The following is a 14,486-nucleotide window of genomic DNA, read 5'->3' as shown; positions in this document are numbered from 1 at the left end:
TAAATGTGAGGACCACTCACCTTGGAGCAATGTAGGTATAACCAAATTCTTCAAATCTCTCCTGCTGCAAGGTCTCCATTGCTTTTGAAAAACAAAAAAACAACCTTGTTTAGGCTCATAGTATCAAATATTATATTATCCAAAAATATATTTTTACAGATAAGTAGAATAGGAGCCAGCTGTGTGATGGCTATATGTGAAAGTATTCACTGTGAGATGACATGATAAGCAGACAAACAGAATTTATTTTGGTTGATACACACACACAGGAGTCCAAATTCCATGACAAGCTCCAAAATCCATAGCCATACATAGTCACAAGAGAATTAGACAGATATGAGGTGATGGATTAAAGTAGAGAGTGTGAATGGAGTTAGAATGGGAAGCTATGAGAGAATAACTGACTGAGAAATACTTGCCTTCTTGCCCTGTTGTGACCCCAGAGAAAAAGAGTAGGAGAGAGGGGAAAGCAGGAAAGACAAAGGGTGATAAAAGTGAGTTTGTCATCTGACGAATGATGTCATACCTGGGAAAATATGTTGAGATGTGTATATTCCCTACAGTAGGTAATGAAATACTATGCTGCACTGAAAGGATATTAGGACTAATAGACAAACCTTGAATATATAAATAACAGAGATTGATTGCACTTTGTAGAAAAGAACAGAACATAAAACAATGAAAGGTGGGGTAGACTGTGGGAATGCAAGGAAACAAGATGTAAATATAAAACAATATGAGAAAATTTTTCTTCCAGGGTGTTACTTGCTGCAAGTCTGGATTTTATTAAAAAAAAAACAGTCTGGTAATTCTTATCGTATAAATGACACGGCAGGCATCAATAGCCATCATTCTGTAGTCTCTTAAAATGAAGAGTTTTTTGGACATTGCCTTTAAAATATATTGACTTGTGCGGTGCAGTCTGCAAAAACAATTACTGAGCGCCGAGTTTCTTTGGGGTCATAGAAATCTGGTGCAGGATGAAACAATGTCCTTCACATATAAAACATAACAAGCAGATTCATTGTTGCTGTGTCTCTATAGACTAGGAAGGGTGTCTTTATGTCTTTACTTTTCTCTCATCACTTCCTCTACCACAGTATTGGGTCACATCAACAAATATAAAGTTCCACTATATAGATAAAGAAAAAGTCCCACATATATTCATCCACCTTACCCATTGCTATAAGGACAATTTCTAATATCCTAGAGAACAAGTGAGTGCAGAAACCAAGGTGGTTTCTGCACTCACTTGTTCTGTAGGATATTAGAAATTCTCGATAAACTGGATTAAGGTGGTGTTCTGGTGGTCTGGCCCCAAATGGAAACTCAATATGGCTGTATGGAGAACTTTAGAGTCCAATCTTCCTATCAGTGCAGACTGTGGCACTGAGGCACAGCATGCTACTTTCTTTAACAGGCCTGTAAACGTTCTGACAGCATTTATGGCACAGTGACAAAGTCGTTACGGTAACCGAGGGAGTGATACAAAGGCTGAAAGAGTCAGTCAAGATCTCATCTGTTGGAATAGCTACACCATTGCTTATGCTTTGTGGTGTTTACATCAAAGTTAGCAAAAAATTAACTAAAGCCAGATATGCCAAATCCAGTGCTTTTTTCAGCCACTTTTAACCTTTGACTAAAATGGCCCTCTGTGCTTTGATAAGATAATAAACATCTCAATGCAATAATGCAAACAATAAAGGACAAAAAGGTTTATGCAATGGAAGAGCATCACACAGCAAGAAGGAAACAGAGGACACAGAACAGTGAGTACTTGCCCCAAGAAGAAGCTGTAAAATCCCGGTTCAGAAGCAGGAGAAGAGACAGAAAAAGCTGCATCAGAATCAAAATGCAAGCAATTGTACAAAGAGTGGCACACAGAATGTGTGCATGTTAGCGTGTGCCTGAGCTGTGGTTTCATGATTTATAAGCAACTATTACATTCGCTATGTTCTGAGGTGTTAAAAGAAGCAGCCAGTTTGCATTATACAGAGAGCTTTTGGAGCGCAGAGTGAAAAAATAAATAAATCGGCTAAAGAAAAAAACGAACATGGGGGTGGTGGGAGAGGGGTGTCAAGAAGAATGAAGAGTGTGAGGTGAGGACAGGTTTATAGATAAGATAGAGAGACAGAGAAATAGGTTGAGAGTCAGGGAAAACAATCCAGGGTAAGGTACGTCTGCTTAAGGTAGGTCATCACCCTGTTAACAATTTAGGAAAGAAAAGTTGGACTTAACGACAGAAAGGAAGACATAATTGGCCAAAGAAATATTTTTAAAAGTGTAATGTCCAAAAAAAAAAAAAGGAAAAGAAAAACAACCAGTTTGGTAATGGAGATGATAATGAGGAGATGAGAGAAGCCCAAATGAAGGGAGTAAAGAAGGATGGAAGAGTAAAAAAAAGAGATAAGATCAAAAGAACCAGTGCTTGGGCTGGGTATGTGAGAGGGAAAGCATGTGGAAGAGTTTGTGTGGGAGCGAAGGGTGACTGACCAGTGGGTTGCACTAGAAAAGAGAAACTCTGTAGGGATTTGGCAGTTTTGAGGAGTAAATACAAAGGAGTCGCTATGGTTCCAGCTATGAACAAGCAGTACAAAGCAAGTGGGGACACTCAAGAGAAAAACCCAAAGACAGTATGCATGGGGGTAATGATTTGTTTGCATGCTGGCTATCGTCGCTGTATATGTCATACTTACACATGGCTTGTTTAATATCATCCCCCAGTTTAGCTTGAATGAAGTGTTCACTGTATTTAGGCAACACAAGAGCCAGGCTGCAGAAAATATGACCACAGACATCTGAATAAAATTGTACAGTAAGTACGAAATTATACATTAAATATATAAAAAATAAAATAAAGGATGCTTTCCAACGAGTTGTTTTTCCGGAATACATTTATGGTGGACTACACATGTGATCTCTTCAATGTATTTCTCATTCAACAGAGGCTGGTGTTAGAAACAAGAGAGTGACCCCTGTTGGCTTAGGTACAGCAGCATCTTCCAATATTTGATGTCTCAGTGCTAACTGGGTTTGAGCTTACATTAAACTGCTCGAGCATCCTTAAAAAAATATATATAATACAACATTTTTTGTAATATGTGTCACCTGTAGTCTGTTCCATTGACTGGTGCCCACGTGTAGGTCCTGATTCCACTATCTATATACCTCTGCAACAGATGGTGCATACAAAAAAGAGAATTCAGAATTGTTCTGTAAATGGTAAAGTTATGTATCAAGCTCCCTTTTAGTTGTGGAAAAATAAATAAATTTGTTACAAAGAAACTATTTTCATCCCAAACCAGGAGCTCTGTCACATCATTAGCGCCTCACTTGTGGTGCAAAAATAGTCCAAAATATCCTCACGTAAAAGGACCTTCGTTATAGCAAGCAAGAACAAAAACTGTTTTCTTGTAGCAGGAGATAAAAATGTTTCTACATAAGTTGTAACTCTTTAAATGTAATAAATGTAAACATTTAAGAAAGCTTGAAATACATATTTATTCCGATGGCTGACTTAATATGTCAATATGGCTCAATCATTTTCAGTTACAGTACCTGTAGCATTTCTCAGTGCCTCATTCATAAAGTTAATATAATTTTGCATTGAAGATATAATGTAGCTTGTGGCTGGGTTTGCCGATTTTAAAAACTTCCACCAGTTACTGCACTGTAATATGTTAATCCCCTTCAGCATATTGCCTTACCTCATCCTGAGTTTTGACCAGAGTGTTAATGGTGCGCTCTCCTGTTTCACCATCAATCATCATCCTCCTGATCTACACATCGAGACAAACAAACACCACAGTTAGACTTTTTTTTAAAAAAAAAATCTGATTGACTGATAATAATAGATCATTTTAACAGTTTGTCTCATGGCTTCATATAAACAAGTTAGTCAGACAACCTGGAAAATCACTTGCAGATACTAGGAATAGTAACCTGTGACAGGACATGACATGACAGCATACTTATCTGTATGTTTGTGTAGCAAACTTTGACTTGTGTAAGTGTTTGTTTGGTGGGGATTGACATGCTTCTATATACTACACCTCTATTTTGATGTCGTTCTCCAACTCAGCATCCAGAAAGTCCAGAGTAACAGGCTCCTGAAATTTAGGATTCTGTGGAAAGAATAATATTTCACTCAGAGAGAGGCACAGTTTTAGATTAACTAAGGACAGCTTAATCGATCACACTGACAGGATCAGTGTAATCAAAACAAAAGAGAATTTTGATTTAACTATAGACTTTTGATTAGCTGAGCTCGAAATAATATATTATGAGTTTTGTAATATAAAATTCACTCAGACATATCAATTAATCTAAAGTCTACTGAGCTAATATAGAAAAATGTTCCAGGGGACCATTTTGCAGTTGTTATTCATCATCAGTCTACCACAGATTCCTCTGCATTTTGTAACTTGGATGGACAAGTAAGACAGTTTCATCTACATTTACATCAACCTTTTCAAAGTGTATCACTAAGAATAGTAAAGTCACCAAAAAGAATTATATTTTATTAATGCTGACTTAAAAAAAAGGGAAATCTGTCTTGTCTTACACACAGCTTTCTGCAATTTCCCAAAGAGTGACACGTATCAAACTAAAACAGTTCTGCACAGTTTCATAGACAGTCTGCTTCACTTCATTATTTTCTGTTAATTTTCTTATGTGCAGTTTAGCTGAATAGGTTCATATTGTGTCACTTCCCTTTGTTTCCTTTTCTTAAAAGCTAATTTTATAGTTGTGAGCACTTCTGGTCTTTTGAATTTGGCTCCCACAACTACTTATGTATCTAAAGGGACTGGGTTGATGTGGTCAGAAAGGCTATACAACACATTATTCCATAATTTTAAAAGGTTTTGTTCATATAAACGGCACAAAAAACCCTAACAAAAAATGTAAACATGTGCAAATATGCATTATTGTGTTTGTGTACTTAAACAATGACACAACAACCCTCGGATTTTTTACTTTAATAACATTATTAACAAAAGTGTGCTTTTTAGTAGTTTTGGGAACATTTTTAGAGCATGGTTAAAGATCTACGATTTATGAAAAAACTGTTAAGGAGTAAACCCTTAAGTGGAAAAAGAAGATGGTATAACAGATGGTGTACTACAGTACTGGGTAGGTAGGCAGCAGATATGCATTTAGGTGTTACTAATACGAACGAGACATCAGTTATTTGAGATGTTCTTTTTGGGTCAGTTCATTAATTTTCCTCAACACATGAATCTAGTTCAATCTTGGGAATAAAAAATAAAGGCTAACATATGGTAGCAGTTTGACAGCATATCTGACATCAGACACAGCTAAATCAGATTTGATACAAAGTGACACTGAACTCTATGAATGTCCTCTCTTAAAAACCCTATACGTCTGAGTGGCTTTATGGTGGTATAAAATAGTAGCAGTAATCTTGTGCTTCTCTATAAAACAGCAGTACATGGAATCTGATACCAGCGTGTCCTTCATAGTTCTTCACTCAAAATAAAGGGTTGGGTGGTGAGAGCATAGCAGTGTTGAAGTGATGTTTTCTATATAGATTCTTGCACGGTGGTATACATTGTGCAAGCCATACTGCAGCTCAAAACACATAGAATTTGACTGTAAAGTCGGCTATGTTGGATACAGAAGAATAACTGTGATTTTTTTTAAGTTTTAAAATGAAGTATGATTTACTGTGGGAAATGCACATGGACAAGAAAAGCAACTAACTAGAATAATCATTTACACTAAAGGGCATCAGTCAAGGTTCTTACATGTAAGTGAAATAAATTGAAGCAAGAAAGGAAGATGACGACGACGAAGCATCTCAGCATGAAAACGAGAAAAGAAAGAATAAAAGATCAAGAGGTACAACACTGGGTGATACAGAATGAAACATCAAACACGAGTTAGACAGGAAAGAAAATGAAGAGAAGGGAAATGGGAACGGTGGATGGTGTGAACGGCAAAGAAAAAAATCAAATGAGACGTAAGGAGTTAGAAAAGAAAGGTTAACAAAGTAGGGGAGCGCTGTATGTCAACAATGTAGTGAGCAGAGATGGGGTGTGAGATCAGAATGAAAACACTCTAGCAGCAGGGTAGGTCTGCGTGATGAATATGAAATATGCACAAACATAATCAAATACAGAGAGAGCTGAGGCAGTGTGAAAGACAGAGAGAGAAAAAGAAAGAGAGGGCCCCATCAGTATTCATACAATCTCCCATTCAGACAATAAGCCTTACATACTGTATTTAAAAAGTGTGTGGTGGGCTGATGGGAAAATAGCTTGCTTGAATGCCACGTGAACATGAGGTCATTCAGAGAATAACTTTGATGCTTATGTATGGTTGAGCACAGTATGTGTGTTATTACAGTAAGACTGCTTTAGGCTTCCATGCCTTTTTATACAGATTTGAAGAAATCTAAACTCATATTGTCACATTACTGATACAAAAAAGCAGAAAACAAGTAAAATGATAAAACAGTGTCTGCTTCTGTGTAGTTGTTCACCTCACGTATACAAGGAAAGTACAAGCAGCCATGGAAATGTTGGAGAATAGCAAATGCAGCAAATACACTCTCTACAAAGGTTAAAAAAATCATATGTCTAATTTTTTGGATTAACTTCACTGTATATTTTTATTAATGTAATGCTGCCATCTTTCAGTTTAACTAAAAATAGTATATGTTTTAAACGACTAACTATTTTTCACTTTTGTCAGAACCAGCCTTGGGACAGAATAAACCCACACTGATGGATGGTGCATAATGGCAAAAACAAACAATATATATAGCAGCAGAGCAATAATCACAAGCAACAGAATAAAGTAGAATGGCTTCCGCATAGGTGATTCAGACAGAATTGCAAACTACTAAAAGGAGCAGTAATACCCTCTGCAAAAGGTGATATTTACCTGTGGTTATTGCTTCTTCATCACTGAAATCTCTTCATCTACAGAAAACACTACATGACTACTTCTGCAAACTACAGTGCATCTACTTTATCTCACCTCATGAAAAGTGACAGCATACTTATTATTGAGTCTGAGCTTCCTGTTACGGATTCTTTTCTAGGAAATTTATGAAAAAAGATACAGAGATACACTTTGATTTCTCTGAAGTTTTTTGAGATGGAGGAATTATTTTTGTTTGTTGAGACTAAAAAGAAAAAAGAAACATACACAAGTTTGCAAAACAGATCAAACAAACACTATATAGCTTTGCAATAAACACAATGACAGAAATACATCAAGATTCATAAAAATACTCAGTGCTGAGGTGGTATAACCTTTTTGAGCCCAGGGCTGCCTTATTTTTCTGATGTTTACTATTTAAAATAAGTGGCTCCATACATGTTTGTCTTAATAATAACAAAATCAGCTTACTATCACCTCAAGAATATTTCAAGGATAAAAGATCTGATGTCTCAACAGGACCTGGAAAAACTAGTCCATGCATTCATCTTTAGTAGGCTTGACTACTGTAACAGCATCTTTACAGGTCTACCTAAAAAATCAGTCAGACAACTACAGCTCATTCAGAACTCTGCTGCTCGAGTCCTCACTAAGACCAAAAAAGTGGACCACATCAGTCCAGCTCTGAGGTCTTTACACTGGCTGCCTGTCCGTCAGAGGATAGACTTTAAAGTTCTGATGCTGGTCTATAAAGCTCTGAATGATTTAGGACCAAAATACATCAGTGACCTCCTGACCCAGTATGAACCTTCCAGATCCCTCAGGTCATCTGGATCCGGTCTTTTATCAGTTCCCAGAGTCAGAACCGGACACGGAGAAGCTGCATTCAGCTTTTATGCTCCTTATATCTGGAACAAACTCCCAGAAAGCCTCAGATCAGCTGAAACACTCAGTTTATTTAAATCCAGGTTGAAGACTCACCTATTCTCAGCTGCATTTGAATAAAGCACCAAATCCACACTTTTAAGCTTAAATTTCAAAACTTACATTTAACTACTGATTTTATCTACTGTTCTGATTTTATCTGTTTTGATTTTATATACTGTTTTATTTGTTTGTTAATTAGTTAGTTAGTTTGTTTGCTTGTTTTAATCCATTTTAAATCGTGCTTTTTATTTGTTTTTTGTTTCTAATGTCTCTGTAAAGCACTTTGAATCACCTTGTTGTTGAATTGTGCTATACAAATAAACTTGCCTTGCCTTGCCTTAATGGAGCTGAGTGTGGACAGTGGATTGATAGCGCAAGTGTGTCTTAAAGGATTTAAGAGTTGCTTTTCTAAAGTTCTGGGCAGAATAAAGCCCTAATGGAGGCTCTGAGTGTGTATTTGCCTCTGGCTGAAAGTAGTGAAATGCACAGAGATTTGCTGAAAAGTAGGCAGAGACCATCTGTGAGGTTATTGCTAACTCATAATGGGCCACATCTTAATACATGCCTGTGGCAAGAAGCACTAGTGCTTTTCTTTGAGGAATTGTAAGATGAATCGGAGCTTTTGACAGGTCAAAAAAAGCAGCTTGAAAGTTAGTATGCTCGGTGGCATTCTGGTTGCTTTATATGGAAGCGTTTCCTCCATATTTCAGCTTTAAATATGTATTATCTAATTTTTTTAAACTAAAACATTAAATTATTTTTTATTGAGACTGAATGCAGTAATTGCTACTCTTAAAAAATATTCTTTGCCAAGTCTATATATCTATTTAATCCCATAAGGGGAGAGTGACCTTCTAGCCAATATCTGAGGACTGATGATAGCAAGTCATACTCTAACAGAGGGATAGATTCTCTTTATGAAGACTGATGAGGTGACGTGGTGAACATGGGAAAGTTTGAAAGAAGACCGCACCATATGCTAACCAGAATAATATTTACTGAGTGCAAACAGTTACTGTGAAACCATGATAAATAGATATAATTTAATGCTTTCAGATATGGACCTACTCAGCCACACAAAGTTATGTACAAGATCAGACGCCATACCTTTGGCTGGAGATTGGGGTGCAGCAGCACATATCCATTGGGATCTATGGCAAAGTAGTAACCATTTGGACCAATCTGATGCAAAAGAGGTACAGAGGAAAGGGAATATAATATGTGAGTCCATAAAATCCCATGATTATGTTAGATTTTTGACATGTCAAGGCACTGTACAAAAGAGCAGCTCCACTGGTCCAAAAACATGAGTACACAATGGAAAAAGGACCAGTAACTGATAGCAAAAGCAGTCTTATCAGTGCGTGACCTTTTTTAAACAGACTTGAAAAGAACAAGCCATCTAATGAATCACATCACTCACTAATTGCTCCAGAGGGAAACATCCGAGCAAGTGCTTTACAACTGAGCAAGTCGTGTAAAGTTGCTCCTTTACAACAAACGCATTTGTCTCCATGCATGTGATCACACATGGGTATGGGTGGTACACTCACTGTGAAGCGTGGTGTGAGCTTCTTGATGTCATCAAGAGACACGTCAATTGCCATTACGCCAAGAATCAACTGATTCTGGTGCTAATGGGAAGTATGAGAGAAAAGATAAGGACAGATACGAGCCCTCACGTGATGTGTTCATGCATTCATTTACTATACCTCCTCGTTTCTTTTATCTATGGTCTTGGTTCTGTTGAAGACAGGTAGCGTTCCAGTGATGACGAGACCAAGCTCCTGATCGAGAATAAAGCAAAAGCCCTATTTAGCAATATTCTTGAGCAAATGAGACTGGGAGCAAAATGGGTGATTTTTTCATTAAAAAAAACAAAAAGAATTTGTAACATAAATTGCAAAATACATACCAGAGCATCAAGGTATACGTTAGTCCACTGGACTTGTTTGGCCTGCTTGTCTGCTAGAACCATAGGTCTTCCCAGGACATCTAGATATTCCTAAATTGGACACATAACATCATTTAATACTGCAGATTCTTTCAAATAAAACATATTTGTTCATTGTTTAACATTAATTAATGTTAAACACAATAAAAAAATCACCTGTGTGTTTATTCTGATGGCTCCGATGGATGGAATCTCATAGAAATAACCTGGATAGATGATTAGGAAACAATAGATAGTGTGTAGGTATGAATAAAACACCATGTAGGAGTAAATGATGCAGGGTGTAAATCTGCAGTTTAATTTACTGCATCATAACATTTGATTGTGTCAGCTGAGTTACAAGACACAAATAAATAGATGAAATAACTGCCATCCAGATTTCTTGCTTGTGCATCACTGATGAGATTGTTTTCTGATTAGTCTCACAAGGCTCATTTAAGACAGCCATTCCTGTTAAGATTTCCGTCATCTGGCCAAGGATGTCCTGTGCTCATGCCCTTTGAGCATTTCTAGCATGTTTTATGGTGTCCTTAAATATTCCAAGTTAATCATAGAAATAATTCTTCAGTAGAACATAATGTTATCTAATACTAAGAACAGATTAAGCACAGATGCATGCTGGGATCAGTGTTGTACCTTTGTTCGAGCAGGCCATCCACTGAATGGGTCCTTTGTCATAGTTGTGTTGTCCTACTGAGAAGGTGAAGATCCTAACCTGAAGCATAAGGTTAAAAAAAATCTCTCCATGTTACCTCTTACAATGTTGAAAAACCAACAAAGAAAAATTGTTTTACAAAAAGTTAATGTAAATACTTGTAATTATTAATCAATTTAACACATTTGAAGCTGAACACAAAATAAAGGTGAAATCTGTCTTTGATCATGTGACTTTGAGCATCATATGTAATCTTTTTCCTGTTTTGACATGTTGAAATGTGATGCAACCTTGTGTAAATCCTTGTATGAATAAATGAAATGAGTTACAGACCATTTAGAACCTGTATTTATTTGAAAATAGTACAAAAACAACATGTGAAATGATGAAACTCAAAGAATTTTGGAAAATGTGGGGACCAGGAGAGAATAAGATAAATAATTTGTCAGACCACAGGAAAGTTTTCCATCTTAAATGAGTTTGGGCTCAAAAAACATTGAGTTTCAAGTTTTATTATCAGAAATGCAATGATCTGGCTTTCGCATGTTAATCTAGGAGTTTACATTTTTTAGGAAGCATAAAGCAGGAAATGGAAATTTCATACTTTAGCCTGGTTCCTTTGCAGAGGCATTCAGTTCTGCTTTTGTTCATATTTTGCACAGCATCACAGCTATTTTGGAAACTGTGTGAAGCCTTAGTTTCACACCCTCATCTGCCTTGTGAAGAAATTTTCCATAAAGAGAATGTGCACACAGAAAACACAACCCAAAGGGAGTTCCAAGAGGTAGCACCACACAAGTTTGTTGGTGTGTTTTTGTATTATTCATAATGTGTGATGTAAATCGATTTGCTCCCACTTCCACTGCTGAACATAAAGCGAGTCCCCAACATGTTAATCCTTAAATTTCAAAGTATGGCAGAATTAGTTTGAGAAAGTAAGGAATTTATGCAAGTTAACTGTCCTCTATAATGATAGAAACGTGTGTGTATGTGTGTCTTTTGTATACCTTTTTGTCAGCATTATATTTCTCCAATATGGCCTGGGCTCTTTCCTCTCCTCCATCAGTGAACAGCATGATAATCTTGTTGCAGTTTGCTCTGCTCACATTAGTCTATCAAAGAAAATAAGCATGGAGATTAATTATTTGTCATGTTTTTAGCCACATATGCTGTGGGCACATGGATCAATTACTCTTTTGGATAAAAATATTCAGGCATTCACTAAAGCCTTTGCTTTGCATTGTTGCTTAGATAAGATTTTATCTAGCATTTTCATCAAAAACACCCATTTTGGATAATCAATACTCCACACAACTTAAAAAAAATTGTTAAAGGCAGTTTTCTTCTATCCCAGAGAAAGCCTGCATTTTTTTATACTGTTAGGAAGCCTGGGTACTGTAGGAGTCTCAGACAGCAGATTTAAGCCCAGGATCTTCTTCTTTTGCGAGGCAACAGTGTGAACCATTCCACCACAATGCAGCCTCTATCTATGAAGATGACACACACATATATATATATATATATATATATATATATATATATATATATATATATATGTATATATATATATATATATGTATATATATATAAATGAGTAGACAAATCCTACGTTTTTCACCCAATAGATAAAACCTTTTGTTATGAAGATCCACCTGCATTTCATATAGTGACATATATTTTTGCTTTGTCCAGCAGAAAAGGTTATGAACAGCTGCTTAGATTCATTGGCAGAAATTCTAAGCATCTTACTCTGAATCCTATCAAATATGCACTACTTCTAACCTCCTGCATTAATATTATTCAGTAAAAAGTAAGGGATGGGATTGAATAGTCAATTTCAATTAGGAAAGTTCATAATTGAGGGAACTGTCCTGGACGTTTCTGTGTGTTAGCTATAATAAGAGGTTTGAAATGTCTAATTACACTGAAATGTGCTTCAGTGCTTCCTTTATTAGCTCCTTTGGCACCGGATAAACTGAACCATCCTTTATGACAGGAAGTGAGACAATAACATCCCAAAATTTATAGCGTCAACAAACCTGACAAAGTGGCACAGATCATGAAAATGTTAATTAAAAGCGTTTTAAAAGCTATTTCACACAACAACCTGCTGATAGGTTTTGAATTTTCAACAGCAGGCTGTTAAACCTACAGGTGGACTATGAACATTCCACTGCTGCAATAAAATCTGCTTCTTGCCAAAAATGCATGAAGAATGTAGATTTATACAGACTCAAATCGAGATTATGAGCTATAAAATTGATTGAGGTGCATTTAAGGTTGGAGCGAATTTTACTTTATTAGTAGAAATTCTAAACAAGGGGGTGAAAACGAGTTACACTGGATCACCAAGACGCACATTTTGTAGTTCATCTTCTGGACATTATTAAGGAGTCGGCAAAATTGCAGGTGCATTTGCTTCTCTTTTCCTGAGTCGCTATAAATTCTCCTTCACACCTTTCTCTGACCTCATGGATTTTTCTATCAGATGAAGGAAATGTGTTCAGGAAATAGCAGTAGGAGGTATTATTTGGAAATGTTCCATCATTACTGAGGTTCTCGTCAATCAAATGTAACATTGCATTATTTCTTTCACTGACCAGGCAGTTGAGTTGAGGCAACACATTTAACCAGCAGATGGCAGTAAAACACAACAATCTGAGGCTGTCAACAAAAATGGAGGCAACACTCATTCAAAACTTGCTTTACAACTTGTGCACTCTCTCAGCCCAAAGTCAGACAAAATAACACGTTTTTCTTACCGCAGAGAGCTGCTTAAAAGCAAACTCAAAGCCCTTTGTGTAGTCTGTAATTCCTTTAGCGCTGATGTTCTGCACGGCATCCTTCAGCAGCTTTTTGTTCCTCACGTTGGCTTGAACCAGACGGTCGAAGCACGCCGTGTTTTTCACCAGTGTGTTAAACTGGGTAACAGACAGGACAGGAGTTATGACCTGAAATTTATTCATACAATTATAACATGTGTGCAAATTCAACACATCATACAAATGCAGCACACGCACACAGACACACAAACACTACCACCTGGCCTTGGCTGTTATCAGGCAGTGGTAAACAGACACATTCATCAAGCTCCACTAATTGCTTCACATCCTCAGAGCTCAACGATTTGGTACCCATGGAAACAAGATTCTGTTATATAGAAACGAGCTTAGGCAACCTCACCGTCTTTTTTTAAAGGTGAGACTTGCTTATTTCCACCTCACAGTGCACACATGCACAAATACTCCACCCCCCAAAAAATGAGGTATGTTTGAGTTTGCTTCAGGAGTGCCTAGGAGTGAGGAGGAAAGGCATTTTTAAAGAACTCCCAATGGCAATAAGTAAAAAGACAGAATAAATTAAAAACACAAAAAGAACTTCTAATGATAGTGCAGGAAGGGCATGGGACAGCAGAGCAGCCAGCTGTCCCATTCCCAGCACATCTATTGTGTAGCAGAACTCTTCTGAAACAATACTGCACCTCATCGATCTCAACTAATCAATGCATCCCTGCGAGATGGCCGATAGGGAGGCTGAAACACTGATGTACAAAGACAAGCAGGGGGGCAAAAAGAGCCCTGACTATATGTCTGCCTTGATCAGTATGTGTGCATGTGTGTCTGTGTGCGTTTCCAGGGAACCAGGCAGCCTTGAAGTTCCTTTTAGAATGACAATAACAGACATACACATCTCTGCTGGACCGGAAAGCAATACAATATTGGCTATGGCACATGCACAACACAAAACACCAAAACACACAATGGAAGTTCACATGACTGACTGTGTAGAGCAGATGGGAATCTGTTATCACATAATCTATCTAAAGCAGAAGTGAAGAAGGTGGGTCTAGCATGTGGGATGGTGAGGAGCAGAAAGTGAGAGGAAGAGAACGTGTGTGTGTGTGTGTGTGTGTGTGTGGTGGTGTTGGTGGCGGGTGGTGGGGGGCTAAGCACGAATGTGAGGTGTTTGCCTTTTAGAGAATAATGATCTCATAAAGGGTACGTGACAGAGAATTATAGTTTTATCTGATTTAATTACTTT

The 14,486-nt window shown here is 37.2% G+C and overlaps 1 protein-coding gene across 10 annotated transcripts in view; it reads right to left on the bottom strand.

Moving 5' to 3' along the window:
- Positions 1-14,486, bottom strand: part of LOC113026874 (voltage-dependent calcium channel subunit alpha-2/delta-1) — a 78,161-nt gene that overhangs the window by 19,467 nt on the left and 44,208 nt on the right. For 4 of the 10 annotated variants that reach the window (XM_026176105.1, XM_026176104.1, XM_026176102.1 and 1 more), the window contains exons 11-26: positions 13,208-13,366; positions 11,453-11,557; positions 10,427-10,505; positions 9,947-9,996; positions 9,752-9,841; positions 9,549-9,623; positions 9,390-9,470; positions 8,944-9,018; positions 7,006-7,065; positions 4,053-4,109; positions 3,708-3,779; positions 3,109-3,170; positions 2,697-2,773; positions 1,782-1,793; positions 420-428; positions 21-81 (exon numbers count right to left, since the gene is read on the bottom strand). In XM_026176105.1, the coding sequence (XP_026031890.1) occupies positions 21-81; positions 420-428; positions 1,782-1,793; positions 2,697-2,773; positions 3,109-3,170; positions 3,708-3,779; positions 4,053-4,109; positions 7,006-7,065; positions 8,944-9,018; positions 9,390-9,470; positions 9,549-9,623; positions 9,752-9,841; positions 9,947-9,996; positions 10,427-10,505; positions 11,453-11,557; positions 13,208-13,366 (1,124 nt within the window). Of the gene's footprint in view, positions 1-20; positions 82-419; positions 429-1,781; positions 1,794-2,696; positions 2,774-3,108; positions 3,171-3,707; positions 3,780-4,052; positions 4,125-7,005; positions 7,066-8,943; positions 9,019-9,389; positions 9,471-9,548; positions 9,624-9,751; positions 9,842-9,946; positions 9,997-10,426; positions 10,506-11,452; positions 11,558-13,207; positions 13,367-14,486 lie in introns of all 10 variants that reach the window. The other 6 variants (XM_026176111.1, XM_026176110.1, XM_026176106.1 and 3 more) reach the window with 3 other exon arrangements.

This window comes from Astatotilapia calliptera, chromosome 7 (assembly GCF_900246225.1).
Source record: "Astatotilapia calliptera chromosome 7, fAstCal1.2, whole genome shotgun sequence".
NCBI classification, from domain to species: domain Eukaryota; kingdom Metazoa; phylum Chordata; class Actinopteri; order Cichliformes; family Cichlidae; genus Astatotilapia; species Astatotilapia calliptera.
Note: the sequence above shows the minus strand (reverse complement) of the source record. Positions and strands in the feature narration are given on the sequence as shown.